The sequence below is a fragment of the Tyto alba genome, unplaced genomic scaffold (assembly GCF_018691265.1).
Source record: "Tyto alba isolate M040663 unplaced genomic scaffold, T.alba_DEE_v4.0 Super-Scaffold_8, whole genome shotgun sequence".
Classification (NCBI taxonomy): domain Eukaryota; kingdom Metazoa; phylum Chordata; class Aves; order Strigiformes; family Tytonidae; genus Tyto; species Tyto alba.
Window position 1 is genome coordinate 10,675,988 of NW_024881329.1, and position 14,746 is coordinate 10,690,733.

General features: G+C 35.9%; 1 protein-coding gene across 9 annotated transcripts in view; it reads left to right on the forward strand.

The window, feature by feature from the left end:
- Positions 1 to 14,746, forward strand: part of ARNTL (aryl hydrocarbon receptor nuclear translocator like) — a 51,902-nt gene that overhangs the window by 25,152 nt on the left and 12,004 nt on the right. For 7 of the 9 annotated variants that reach the window (XM_042785329.1, XM_042785328.1, XM_042785327.1 and 4 more), the window contains 10 exons: positions 492 to 637; positions 3,505 to 3,525; positions 4,538 to 4,576; positions 4,894 to 4,935; positions 5,898 to 6,055; positions 7,436 to 7,515; positions 8,515 to 8,607; positions 9,526 to 9,643; positions 11,831 to 11,980; positions 13,523 to 13,769. In XM_042785329.1, coding sequence (XP_042641263.1) covers positions 498 to 637; positions 3,505 to 3,525; positions 4,538 to 4,576; positions 4,894 to 4,935; positions 5,898 to 6,055; positions 7,436 to 7,515; positions 8,515 to 8,607; positions 9,526 to 9,643; positions 11,831 to 11,980; positions 13,523 to 13,769 — 1,088 coding nt within the window. In that variant the 5' untranslated portion in view covers positions 492 to 497. Of the gene's footprint in view, positions 1 to 491; positions 638 to 3,504; positions 3,526 to 4,537; positions 4,602 to 4,893; positions 4,936 to 5,897; positions 6,056 to 7,435; positions 7,516 to 8,514; positions 8,608 to 9,525; positions 9,644 to 11,830; positions 11,981 to 13,522; positions 13,770 to 14,746 lie in introns of those variants that run through there. The other 2 variants (XM_042785330.1, XM_042785331.1) reach the window with 2 other exon arrangements.

The window sequence follows — 14,746 nt, forward strand, 5'->3', positions numbered from 1 at the left end:
GTGGAATTAGAACTCTCAAAGCTTATGAGCTTTGATAATATGATTTTCAAATTGATTGACACACTTAAACTAATGTTCCCAGTCAGGTAAACACAGACAGAACTTACCCTTTATTTATGTGAAGTAGAAGCAGTTGGCTGTCTAGTTAACATAAAAGTAAACCTGGTTTAGTTAAAGATTACGCTGACGATTCTTTAAAAACAATTGTGTTCAGTAATGTGTTTTGAGAATGGTCATGGTTTGTCTATAATACTCAACACACCAGTAACTGGAAAAGGAGAAATTGCTTATCTGCTTTATGGCAAAAGAAAATAATAGAATTGTAATTTTTGCAGTTTTTAAGAATAGTGAGTTTGAGATCTGTTTGGTTTTGTTTTGTTTTTTTTTTTTTTGTTAAAAATATGTAAGTTTCTGCTTCTCTTAATGCAGCGTTTCTTTGGTTGGATTGTTTTTGTTTGTTTTTTTTTTTTTTTTTCCCCCTAACATTACAGAATCCAATGGCAGACCAAAGGATGGACATATCTTCTACAATTAGTGACTTTATGTCACCAGACCCTGCTGACTTGATCTCCAGTTCCCTTAGCACTTCAGGAATGGATTGTAATAGGAAAAGAAAGGGAAGCTCTACAGATTATCAGTAAGTTGGAGTTCTCTTGATTTAACACTGCTAAAAAAAGGTTGTAACACAACAATACAGTGGGGGAGATGATAGAAATATTTATAGCAATTTTAAAATAACCTTTTCTTGACAACCTGTCATAAAGTTTTTAATAAAGAACTATACACTAAAAGCAAAGTTCCTTATTTAATAATAAAAATAAAGCCTTCACCTTCCAGCTAGAATTGAGGGCTATCAGATGACACAAGGCTGAGGAAAAAAACCCTTTGGTTGATGGGGTTGGAAATTAATACTGATGAAATGTGTAGTGTGAAGGTTGATTATATTGATCATTTATATAGGAAATAGAATGTCTGACTGGCAGGAGGGAGGATAATAAAGTCATTAAAAAGAAGCAAAACTGGGAATAGTTCCTTTTCTTCACCTATCTTTTGCCTTTTTAGTCATCTCCTATCAGTGTGCTGCCAACCTTTGCCTGATGAAGCTATTTTGGTGTCCCAGCTGACTATGAATCTGGATGGCCTCTGGTTTGGGGCCGTAGATCTGCCTTTCATTTAATCAACTGATTTAATCTTGTATTGGTTCTTGACTGTAGGCTATTATTCCTGACAAAATAAAAACTTGATTTCTTCTGAATCAACATTAGAATGTGGTTTTGTTTCAAGAAAGGTGCTTGTCTTGAAGGGAATCTTGCTAACAGCAGTGCTCAGAAGCACTGTCCAAGCCATTGCTTCTCTTGGCACAGGTGTTTGAAATAGAAAGAAATCACACCAACTCTGCTTTAGAATAGTGAAGGTCACAGTAAAATTTCCAAATGTGTAAGGTCTTCTATACTAGGTACACAAAGACCAGCCTACTTACACTGTCACTATGCAAACCTCGTATGTATTGTAACTTTACAAAGTCTAGCTGCGGGGTATGTTGTGAGTGGGTCCCATCCATTATTAATACAGCTACGTAGTCCATTTTTATGTAACTTAGCACAAATTTTATCCTTGTGGGCCTTTGGATTGTTGGCAGTTCTTTTTGCAGGGAGGGGTAGCATTTTTAATCCATGCGGAGCATGGCAATTAAGAATTAGGTTCCCTGTGCGTAGGACTTCTTTTTAGAACTTACAAAACTTTAAGTACTGTTTAAAGACCACAAACATAATGCGTATGTACCTTCTCTAATATGCATCTAGTTTTCCTGAAAAGTACACGACTCCCTCTAGTTGAATTGACTACTACAAGATTCAGTGAACAGCCTCAATCTTACCAACCTCCTCTTCTCTAGAAAGGATTTCTCCATCTTTATTCTTCTGGGTAGGAAGCATTGCTTAAGTCCTCTTTTCCAAAAGGCAGTTTTCTCTTGCAAGTTATAATTCTGTCCTTTAGGTTGTGTGTGCATTTTTTAAATATGTGAAACCACTATTTCCTTGAATCCTAAGTAAAATAAGTTTACAACAGCTGTCCTCATACCATAGTTCATGTTGTGTTGGAAAGGAAATGGTAGCTAGTAAATATTCCAATTTATAAGACAACTTAAGGTAGACATCTTTAGTCCCTCCTTCTACATGTGTGTATTGATAAATGTTTAGAAATGCTACTTTTCAGCTTTTGCTGGCTGTTAACAATCTATTTTTTACAAATATTGTCTTAGTGTCCAGTTTTATGCTTCATTTACCAGTGAAGGTAGGGAATAAGGAGGGCAGAACCTGACTGATTTAGTGTGGCTCTTCGTTCACCTCTCAAGCACAGGCGAGCATATTGATCAGCTGCACTTCCAGCTCTCCACACCAGCTTCTTTTCAATTCTTTCTGCTGCCACTCCTTTAGGAAAATTTCTGTCCAGCTTATTGCTGTCACTTCAGCAAAGGTTGTCTGTTCTCCACTACAGTCTGTTTTAATCAAATGCTGGAATCTAAGCCTTCATGCACAGGTCTATAAACAGTTAATTTATTTCCTTGGGAGTAGTGTTTTCAGTTGAAATAATACATGATAAGAAAAGAAACTATCCTGAAGTATTTGTAACTTACCTTGTACCTCTTTTAGATTTTGCTTTCTGGGTTTAACTAAGACTGAAATGAGTTTTGTCACAACAAGCATCCTGTAGCTAAGGGTAGCGTCATGAGTGGAAAACTGATGCTTCATTTCTAAGTCCTATTCTAGACTATTTCCTTGCGAGCATCAGCAGTGCTGTGAGACATTGACTAAGATAGTAACTAAAAGTGCAAACTGAGACATGAAGAAAACCTTTAGCATTATTCAGACTTCTTTTAAAAACTAATCACAAAGATAATTGATTTAAAAGCGCAGTAAATAACGTGAAAAACTAGACATGCCAGCAGCATGTAGAAATTCTGTTTAATTTCCTTATGATGTAATAAAGTCTGTATAAAGTTCAGAATTAGGACTTAGTACTGACTACAGGAAAATGTTCATCTGTCCTTCTGGGCAGAATCAAAAACTGAGAAACTTGGGATAAGTTGTGGTGGTGTTTGGTTGGTTGGTTGGTTTTTTTTTACTTCTGGCCTTAGAGTCCTCTGAAATCCCATTTATCTAACCACAAGGGCAACAGGCATAAAGCACAGATCTTTAATTTCTGAAGATGAAACAGTATCTCAGTGATTTGTATAACATAATTTAAGTTAGTTGTTTTGCTCGTTTTTCACATTAAGTGTAATGAACTGTGCCATCTTTTTTTAAAAAGCAGAATTACTCTTTTGAGAAGCAGATTAATTTGAACAAGCTTATTTCCTTAGAATATGTTCACTGCTATTGTCTTGTTTTCATTGTGCTTTTCATTTAAAATAGAATATAAATTAGCTTGAGAATTTCAACAGAAAATGCAAGACATTATTCTTATTTCCTATATATGGTGTACTTTATTTTTCTTTCTTTTCAGACTTGATGGCTTTCCTTTTGAGTAAGTATGAATATTTTAATAATTGGTTTTGCTGGAAAAAGATGCTTTTCCTTGCCTTTCCCTCCCATTTACTTAAAATTTGCAAGTAAGAATTAAACCAGAATAAGCCAGTCTTAAGAGTTTCCATTTAAACAGAGTTGTACAGATTTATATATATCAAACCATCCTCTTCCTAATTCTTTTGTCTAACAGTATTATAGTCTCAAGCATTCAACTTTTTTTACCAGATATGGCTATAAAAACTTACACTTTCATCTCCTTAATTCAGTATGTATGGTTACAATATTAAAATGTAATAGGGGGGATCCTTTTAGTTCTTCATGCCTCCTTCCTTACTTTTTTTTCCATGTTGAGACAAAGGTAAGCCATGTATCTACACTGAAAGTTGTACTGATTTAAACTGTGCCTGGTTGGTTTTGTACAGTCTCTCTGCCCATGCATTTGGTCATCTCCAGTGGTTCGTTGGTCTGGACTATTACAATCTCCTACCCCAAAATCAGCTACCACAAGGCAAACTAAAATGTAGAACACACAGGCATCTGCACAAAATAATTCAGGGCAATTTGTGAATTTTATGCCTAGGCACTTTTATAACTGCCTCTGGTTGAACTTTTAACTATAGTAAATGCAAGTTAGTAGCCCTATTTCTGATGAAGGCATGAAAAATTTCTGCTTTGATATGTCCTTTCCCCCACCTCACTCCACCCCCCCCAGTTAACTGGAAGCCATTTTTATAACAGATGATATCTTTGAACTGCAGCATGTTTTACTGTCAAACATATCAAACTGTGCCATTTTGTTAGCTTCGAAGAAAACAACTAATTTAAGAAAATGTTTTAAGACTACAAAAACCATACAACTTCTTTAGTCCTTTTAGGTTCTCACTTTTATATTCTTATTTTTGTATTTATGACTTAAAGATAACCGGAATACTTTGATTTTATGGGTGTTTGATAACAGTTTTGCTAATCCTGCTTAATTTGTGATATATTGCTTTATTCTGTTTCTGCAGGGAAGGTATGGATACAGATAAGGATGACCAACATGGAAGGTACAAGTGATACAGCCACTAAAATGTTAGTTCCACAGTACTGACATAGGATCCTGTGTGTAGATACTCATGGTCATGTCCCAGATGGTTTCTTTGCTGGGACAGAGGCTTAAGATTGTTGAAAAAATTAAACAAAATACCACAACACTTTGAGCCCCAGCATTACAAGTAATGATACTTTCTGAAGAAAGGTTAAGTAAGTATACAAATTTAAAAAAAAAATATTTTAATGAGGATCAGTAGGTATGTAAGATTCATTAAAATAATTTGGTTTAGTTTTTTCAATACTGTAACTTTGTGATATAATTTCTCAACAGATTGGAGTATACAGACCAACAAGGCAGGATAAAAAATGCAAGGTAATACTCTAAACAAGTATACTGAAAAGAGTTATCTCTTGCTTTTTTCATATATGAACTATTTGCATGTGTTTCTTAGCCTGAAAATATTTTTTTCTAGCTTTGACCTCTTTTCCATATCTTTGCACTGTTAACATTTTTCATGTATAAAATGCATATAGTTTTGTGAAAATACTGATTTGGTAGGTAACTTTGTTTTAGTCACTTCATTAATGTTGAAATTGAAGTCTCTGTGTTTCTGATAACATTCTATATCTTGTTTCTTTCATACTTGATAATGGGTTGTAAAAGTGTCAACAGTGACTCTTCATTATGAGAAAATATAAATGAAATGTTAAATTATTTAGTGTTTATCATAATTTTTTTGGATTAGGAAGATTTTTACTTCAGAGGTATCTCAAATATTTCAGAAGTATCTCAAGTACTTCAGGTGGAAAGCTGTAGGATGAGTAGAAGATTTACATTGCCGCAAAAGGTAGTTTAAATACTTAGTGCATTCATATACTGTACCAATTACAAATTCCTAATTGAGTGCTTTATTCAGTATTTATATACACTGGCATTTGCTTATCTGTGACCTTTATGATTCTAGTTATGTTTCAGTGTATGTGCTAAGAAAAAAAGTGGGGTACAGTAGAAATCTTTAGATAATGTCGTGCTCTTTAGTGGATTGTTTCAGGACTGAGGATTCAGTGCACTATATGGCCAGCATTATATGTGTATTCTGGTAAAGCAGAACCATGTGCTGCAGCCTTTCCTATTGCTTATAACTTACCAAAATAATGAATGTAAAATGTCTGAAGAACTCTACATGTGGATGTCCTTTTCACAAGGATAAGTAGTAACTTAATTATCAGGAGGAGGTTAGTTTTTGTGGTTTTGTTATACTGAATTTAGGGATATAAAAATATTATTTATTTTTCCATTATTTTCTGGTTTTTCTCACCATCTTACTTGTTTAGGGAGGCTCATAGTCAAATTGAAAAAAGGCGTAGAGATAAAATGAACAGTTTTATAGACGAACTGGCATCTTTGGTACCAACGTGCAACGCTATGTCTCGAAAGCTAGATAAACTCACTGTATTGAGAATGGCTGTCCAGCATATGAAGACATTACGTGGTAAGTTGTCTGGGAGGGAATGGGGCAGGACTGGAAGAGGATAGCAAAATGAGATTTCCCCCAAGCCATACTTTTTCTCTCCCTTTGTTGCCCTTTTTTCCAAAAAGGAGTAAGTTAATATGTTTTGGGAGGACTTCTCCCCTTTTCTTAGCACTTGATGCTGTGTGTTCATTTATAGCTTGCTGGTTCATGGTCCAATATCCTGATCTGACTGGGGAATTTGGGGATGAAAAAAGAATAATTTTTCATCATCTGACCTGATTGATCACCATTGCTAGATTCAGCAAAAGCAAGGCAGCTGAGGCAGATGGGGGGAGGGAACAAAGGGCTTAAGTTCAGCCTTGTGTAGCATTGAGCAGTGCTCTTAATCAGGCAATGTGTGAAACCTGTTGGATAGAGAGGTTAGATTTTAGGGGTAAGTAATATTCCTACAGGGCTTGTGAGGTTTGTGTTTGTACCTTTAGCTGTGTGTGAAAGATTGGAGAGTACTTTGAAAATTCAATTTTAGTCTTTTTAACCAGTTTCTGTTACAAGCACCTGGTAGGAAACATGTGCGTTAGAAGAGTTGAGGTTGTTGCAAATTACCGTATGTTCTAAAACTTCATGTATGAGTGAATCGGTGCTTGAGTACAATTGGTGATAATGGTGAAAGCTTAAGCCTTCAAGAAATGTGTCCCTGAGAAAAGATAGGGGTGCAACTAATTTAAAAAAAGAGTCACTGTTCTAGTTTCTAGGAGACCTTTGTCTTCCAGTCATATTTATCCCAGTGTTTTTGAAAGGTTTAACTTTTTCCGCCACTGTCATTTGATTAGGTTACTCCTTCATGGCACTTCAGTGTTTACTGATTTGACTATTTCATAAATACCTGCCTCATTTACTGCTAATTTGAGGATTTTGGCATTGTGAGATGATGTCATTCCAATGCTGTTTTTTCTTTGGCATGGAATGAGAGAACTGATTTGTAAGTTCCTAAGTGACAATCTGTTTGCATGACCTTGTCATGTTTTACTAAGTTCTGAAGAGAAGTAATATATTGAAAGTTTTTATTCTTATTTATCTCTTATTTTTCATTTCTATTTCTGAGACTAATATAAAACAAGGACAGCATTTGGGTTAAAAAATATATGAAGGAACACTTTTATATCTCAGAAGGCATTTAATTTGCATTACTACATAGTGCAGTATTTGAATTTTAGCAAAAAAAGCTTAATCCATTTTTAAATTAATACCAGCAGAGCTTATGTTGATAGTAAAGCAAAACCAAAAAGCAACTTTCATTTTAAAGAAAACCTGCTATGAATAAGGAGGAGCCAAAGGAAAATTGCTCCTTTCAGTGTGTATTGTTAAGTTTGTGATATGGGGATTGTTTGTTTTCTTTAGGTGCTACAAACCCATATACAGAAGCAAACTATAAGCCTGCTTTTCTATCAGATGATGAGTTAAAACATCTTATTCTCAGGGTATGTTTCAACTTTTAATTCAGACATATTTACAGCTGTGAGTTTAACTCTCCCAAAGCAAAACAGCAGTATTTTTCTGCCTTGTATCTCAGCTTAATGTTCTGGTTATGGAGGATAATGAAGAAATCTGCAAGACTACTGCATAAAGTCAGTGGATTTTAACAATGACTGCTGTCTCTTAATTTAAGCAGCAAGATTTAAGAGGGACATCTGAGGAAACTGGTATTTTGATGGTAACCATCAGAATCTTCAGTTATTTTATGGAATTAACCAAAATGATATAAATTATTTTCTTGCAGAGTTTCTGCCATGGGTTATCCTGACATGATTTTTCAGCATGCAATGATGTAATGAACACCTTTTTTTGAGGTTACCAATGTAACATGACTCACTATGTTTGGCTGCTTGCTGTATACTTCTTTTATAGCGTGGAGAGTATGTATCATTTGTCAATAGTTAGGCTTTTGTAGTAGCTCGTGTAATTTGTGAAGAACTTCAGTGTGCAGATGCAGCATATGCAGAAATTAATTTCTGCAGCATTGTAACTCTAAAGGCACGAAATTAGGGCTTAATCCTGTGTGTGACTGTAAAAGAGTACTATTGAAATAGGAATTACTTGCCTACAGGCACATAAATAAATATCCAGGTTATATTTGGTTTCTAAAAGAGGAACTATAGAATAAATACAGATAAAATAATAGTTTAATTTGAAGGCATAATCATAATATTATCGGACAAGACATGGATTCTTTCTTCCCATGAAAGTGACTTTACATTCTGGGCATCATGCCCAGAATGATGCCAAAAATATTTGCAGATGCAAAAAAAAACTTTATTGTAATTTCATATCTTGCCTCTTGACTCAGTTATCTCTGAATGTTAAGACAGCTCTCCTAGCGTAGAAATTATACTGTATACAAAGTGGTTTTAAAGGTCATAATGATGCAGTAAGGATGTATAACTTAGTAATTTTCTTTTTTTCTTTTTTTTTCTAATTAGGCAGCAGATGGATTTCTTTTTGTTGTGGGCTGTGACAGAGGGAAGATACTGTTTGTTTCAGAATCTGTCTTCAAGATTCTCAACTACAGTCAGGTATTCTTTTCCATTTTAAGTAATTTTAGGCCATAAAAAATTTGAAAGCTTTATTTATGGTTATGCATTTATTTGAAGGGCTATTTATGTGAATAGCCTGTCTTGAAAGCTGAGATTTGTTGCAAAGAAAGATCTTCTCTGCAATGTCATTAGAGATTGTTTCTGATTTCCATTCAAACTAAGGAGGTGAAAAGGAACTAAATTTACTTCACCGATTGATGCATTCTGATCAGGAACTTACCTTCAGGCTTTCAAAAGCATTATCTAATTGGGAATGTAAGCAAACACTGAAAAATCAGTCTGAGGTTCTTCCAATAATTTCACAAGAGTTTTTTTACTTAGTTTTTTTTCTGTCTGTTCTAGTCTTGCTAGCATACATACTGATGGAAACTAGGAAGCAATTATACCAAAGCCAGGTTTTTAATACATGCTTAACATGAGGCTTAACTTGCACCATATAGTGTGTAAATAATATTCTTCATTCTTTCTGTCATCTGCCCTTCTTACCAAATTTAAAAACTGTATTAGCTTCAAAAGTTTTCCTCGACCAGCCTTTAGTTAGATATATACTAAATACCTACTCATCATGTAAATATTGAAAGAGAACATTTGCAATTATGACTTTTTCCTTCAAATATGTAGCATATGAAGGGAGACTGAAGAGGAACGAGAATAATGGGGGGTGGTGGATTGAGCATGCCATTTCTGCAAAACTCTTACTAAAAATAATGAAATAAATTACACAGTAATGTAGTCATAACAGAGAAAACATACCTTCTATTAAATCCAGGATCTCAGGTGTTTGATGTTCCTTGGTTAGACCTATGTGTAAAAGGATTGTTTGTAATGGATGCTAACATTGAGGAAAATATACTAAACAATTGTTTGAAGTTTTGACTGAATATTCAATCTCAACAGAATGATTTGATTGGTCAAAGTTTATTTGATTACCTTCATCCTAAAGACATTGCCAAAGTGAAGGAGCAGCTCTCTTCTTCTGATACTGCGCCACGAGAAAGGCTTATAGATGCAAAAAGTAAGTTTTACAACCATTGAAAAACAGTGACATGTAGCCAGATTCACTGTTTCTGAATATTTGCCTAATGTCAGAAGTGTGTGTGTGGGGTGCTGTTTGGGTTGTGTGTCATGCCAAGGAAGTTTTAGCTTAAAGACAGGGGGAAAACACACAAAAAAAAACAACCCACCAAACCAAAACCGAAAACCAAACCAAAGTGTGAAACAGGTACCTGAATGTAGAAGCTAGTAGGTTTGTCATGCACTGCAGTATAGATGCATTAGTTTCACTGGATTCGCTTGTGAGGTATCCTCTCTTTTTTCCGGGCATCAAAGGTTTAATTTTTCCTGTTAAAACACTCAAAGCATTTGTTCTAGTCTGTCATTCTCAACGGTCAGAATACACTCAGTATTATTTTGGTAGTCCTTAGCTGTCAGTCAAGATAGAGGATTCTTTTATTTATTACTTATTGCCACTTTCATCAATGACCTAATACTTCTCTTACATTTTTAACCTGGTCCTTGAAATAATTTCCTGCTATGTCTTAGCTGTATTCCACTGTGGTATTTTAAAGTAGTTCTGTATCTCTGCTGCTTTTGAGGTGAGTGGGTGTTTAATTCACTCTCATAACAGGAGTCTGAATTGCTTAAGTAGAAGGTGTTATCTTACAACTGCAGATTTACAGGTCATTAAGTCTCATGCTTGTCAGGAGGAGAAATCTCTAGGATCTCATCTCCAAGAAGCCACCAGCTCAACTTCAGAAACTGAAGCTGAGAGAGATCATTCCGGGGGAGAGAGCCTAGAGGCTCTAGCTGGATCAGCTGAAGTTTTTCTGGCTCCTGGTTTTGTCTGGCTGTCAAGTGTGTATATCCAGTGCTAGCTCCTTTTTTTGTATGCCTCTGACAAAGTTAAGGCAAAAATAAATACTATGAATTACAGTCTTCCCATCTGCTATGGTAGACTAATTGGTAGAATTGCAAGAACTTACATTCTTAAAGAGTACTAGTATGTATGTATGCATTTATTTTTATGTTGGCATGAGTGACGCAAGCACAGCTTGTATTCTCACCACTGGACAACAGTTTAGAGTCCATGTGGTACAGGACAGTGTGACCTCACTCAATTCTAGTTTTAAGGGAGGTATACTTTATACCAAAACATAGGCATTGTTGTTTTCCTCCTTGCATTAAAAGCCCACAGGGCCCTATAAGTTTTTGTACATGCTTATAGCTGTTCATTTATACATACTGCCATGCAGAAATATTGAAGTGGATAGCAAGCTGTGGGAAAGTTGCAATGTGACTTAAATCCTCCATCAGCTCTTGGAGCATCGTTCCCTGGAGCTCCAGCCGCATCACTGGCGTTGGTGATGCAAGCCTGTGCTCCTGGTGCTGCATGCCAGGCATCTTCCTGGAGCTCTGATTGTACCAGCACTCTTCTGTTGGTGCCCAGAGTTGATGTGTGTGTTGGTACTGTGTTTCTCCAGTTCTTTTCCACAGAAAAGAGTCTAAATCTCCTGCAAGTATATAATAAAAGTCAGGACTTATTGTTAAGGTATCTTCATGTGCATTTACTTTAGAGAGGCTAGAGAGACTCCTTAAACATAATTGGAGGTCTTGGGGAATTGCAGTCCCTGTGTAGTTCACTGCCTCCTTCTGTCAGAACATAAGAAATATGTGATGTCTAGAAACACACCAGCTGAGATGGACCCAGAACGACACTGGGCCTCCTCTGCACTGTATGTGCTCTCTGGGCGGGTGTTGTGATAGAAAAGTCTTCCAGTCGGAAGGATCATGGGCCTATTGAGTGATGATGTATGAAGTACTGCCCTGGTTATGAGTAAATAATTTCTTTCTATTTTTAACCAGTTGATTAGTGTTCAAAGAAATCACAACGTTTATTGCAAAACTTGCGTGGATTTGTAACATCTTTTGCTAACCTTTGCATTTAGAACCCTGTGTTCTCAAGATTGCGTCAATGTTTTCATGCTAGAAAGTGTAATCAGAAATTTTAATGTTGATATGGTTAGCTGAATCTTGCATGTACTCGCTTACATGAAAATCTCCAAAAACCCTTCCTTGGAAGCAGAAGATTTATCAAAGGACTTCTGTGCAAATCTCAGCAAAGTTGAAACATTGTAATCATTCGTTGTATGGTTAACTTTTTACCTGACAAAGGAGGCTTCCTCACTTTTTCTCTTTGCTACAGCTGGACTCCCAGTTAAAACTGATATAACACCTGGGCCATCACGACTGTGTTCCGGAGCAAGACGGTCCTTCTTTTGTAGGATGAAGTGCAATAGACCTTCAGTGAAAGTAGAAGATAAGGATTTTCCTTCAACCTGTTCAAAGAAGAAAGGTAACAATTAGGCATTTTTTTACCAAATGTAATAGCTGTCATGCTTTTTTTTTTTTTTTATACAGTTGCTTATTGCAGTGGTTTGTGGGTTTGGGGTTGTGTTTTTTTCTTGTTGTGTTGGGGTTTTTTTGTTTGTGTTTTCTTTTTTTGTTTGTTTGTTTTGTTTTGTTTTTTTTTTTTTTTTCATTTATTGAACACTGTCAGTGTTTCTTATTAAGATATTGAACTATGTCTAGGTCTGTTACTTCTTCATAATTCCTCCCCCCCTCACACACCCCACCCCCCCCTCCTGTAGTTCTTACACACTGTATTAGCATATAAAGTCAAATTATCCTCTCTACTTACTTGAAATTTTTTCAGGAAGTTTGTGCTGACAGTTCTGGTGTGGTTATTGCATCTTCTTCAGACACTGTTTATATCACATTCAGTCTTGACCTTCTAGCCACCATCCCCAGCAAAGAGGAGCTGTTAGCATTCTGTTTCGCTGCTCCGTATTGGACAAGTGATATTTGGATGGATATCCAACTTAAAAAATTAGTTTATTCTGAGCTCATCTGTGATTTTGGTACATTCTGGGTACTGGAAACACAGCATTTCTACACCAGAAGTTTTTGGTCATAACATTATCAAAGTTGGTAATATTTTTGTCCTCTGTAGGGTATTATTCTAGACATGTTGGAATATATATTTAGTCCAAATTTGAAAATTTCTTCTTTGAGTACTTTGGATAATACACTTGGTATTAAAGTGGAAAGTGTCAACTAGAGAACAGAAGGCAATTTAAGTGTTTTGTCTCTGGATATAACAGCTGCCCCAAGTACTTCCTGAGAGGGTCAGACACAGCTTCAACCTTGGATCATGCTCTAGTGCTTATCCCTGAGGAAACCAGCTTGTGCAGTTAGGCGTAAGCCTTTTACTCTACCTCTCTAAGATCTTCATTGCAGTTTTAAGGCCTTCTCAGTACTGAGGAATATGAGTTCTCCTTTCAGGTATTGACTGTATTACTTGTCATTGTGAATCTGCATCCTCACCCCTATGTATAGCTATACCCTGTATTTCCCAAATGGTGTATGTTCTACCAAACAAATTGTTCCTTTTTTTTTTTTTTAGGAGCCTCATGTTAAGTTGAAAAAGGCATCGTGTTTATTCATTAATATACTAATTTCTTCAAACAGTCCTTTAGATTATTTCCATACTTTGCTGAAGTAATAAAATGTGATGCAGTTTCTACTTAAAGATTATCAAAAGCAACCTGGTCTGAACTATGTGGTGTTTCAGTACAAACAATGGTTTTGGAGAGATAAATTGTTTATTGAAATATCTCAGATGAGCTGCGTTGAAGCAGGAGTGCTGAAAAATCCCTTAGTGAACAGTATCCCAAAATTCCTGGATGAGAGAGGAGATGCATTATTAGCAGAACTGAGATCAAGTTCTCCAAAGCAATATCCATGACCTAACTGCTTTTTTGGTTTGTTGTTTTTCTTTTTTTTTTTGTTTTGTTTGTTTGTTTTTTGTTTTTTGTTTTTTGTTTTTTTCTTACAGCAGACCGCAAAAGCTTTTGCACTATTCATAGTACAGGATATTTAAAAAGCTGGCCGCCAACAAAAATGGGACTAGATGAAGATAATGAACCAGATAACGAGGGTTGTAATTTAAGCTGTCTTGTTGCAATTGGACGGCTGCATCCTCATGTAGTACCACAGCCAGTCAACGGTGAGATCAGGGTGAAACCTACAGAATATGTTTCTCGACATGCAATAGATGGGAAATTTGTTTTTGTAGATCAGAGGTAAGAATACTTGTAATAACTTCCACAGTAAGTCACTGTCCAACACTGCTCTACTGACAGCTTTCCTTAAAGCGGTGTAAATACTATCAAAAACAGAATGACTGTTCTTTTCAGCATTTTACTAAATCCTAACTGCAAGTTATTTTGGTTTTTTTTTTTTTTTTTTTTTCAGACTGAGCTCAAAGCTATTACTGTGTATTTATTCAGTATTACTGATTAAATTTTAAAAACCAAGAACCTCCAAAAATATGGCTTACTAGACAGAATAATCCGGGATCACTTCTGCCCATTTGTTAAGGGAATGTATATATATGTAATGCTCAGAAGAATATGCTGTCCTATTCTGAAACTGGATTTTTTTAATTACTACCTCTTTGTTGTTTGAAAACTTTTGCAAACACTAAGTAGTTAAGTTATTGCACAGGCTGCATGAGGCTTTGACAGCATACATGTTTGTTTAACTGTATACTTGGACACATTCTGCTGAATCAATACTTCTGTATGTGATCTTTTGTATCTATAAGAAAGCAAGCTTTTCATAAGCTTTACTTCTTGGAAAAGGTTTGAGAACTTGTACCAGTGTGGTATCTTCTTTCAAGCATCACTTTTACTTATAATGTAAAGGGCTAATTCTTTTTCAGAAGAAACTGCTTGAATTTTCTTAAATAGCAGACACACATGACCTGAGTCTTCCTTCAAAATAACTGTCATCATCAAGGGGAAAAAGGTGGTTGATGGATGTTAACGGAGGCATTACGCTGGGTTGGCTGGAGAGGACTTGCTGGGTTCCCTGCCTTGTCAGGGTGGATTGAGACTGCCCAGATGAGGCTGTTTCAGGTTGCCTGTGACGTAGGCTCAGTTGCTTACAGTGTAGAAAAGCCCAGGCTCCAAACTCTTGAAAGAATCTGCATGCTGGAATTTGTTTCAGGGGTGTGTCTGGTGTGGCAGCTGATTTTTAGTGGACTTTGAGAGGAAAT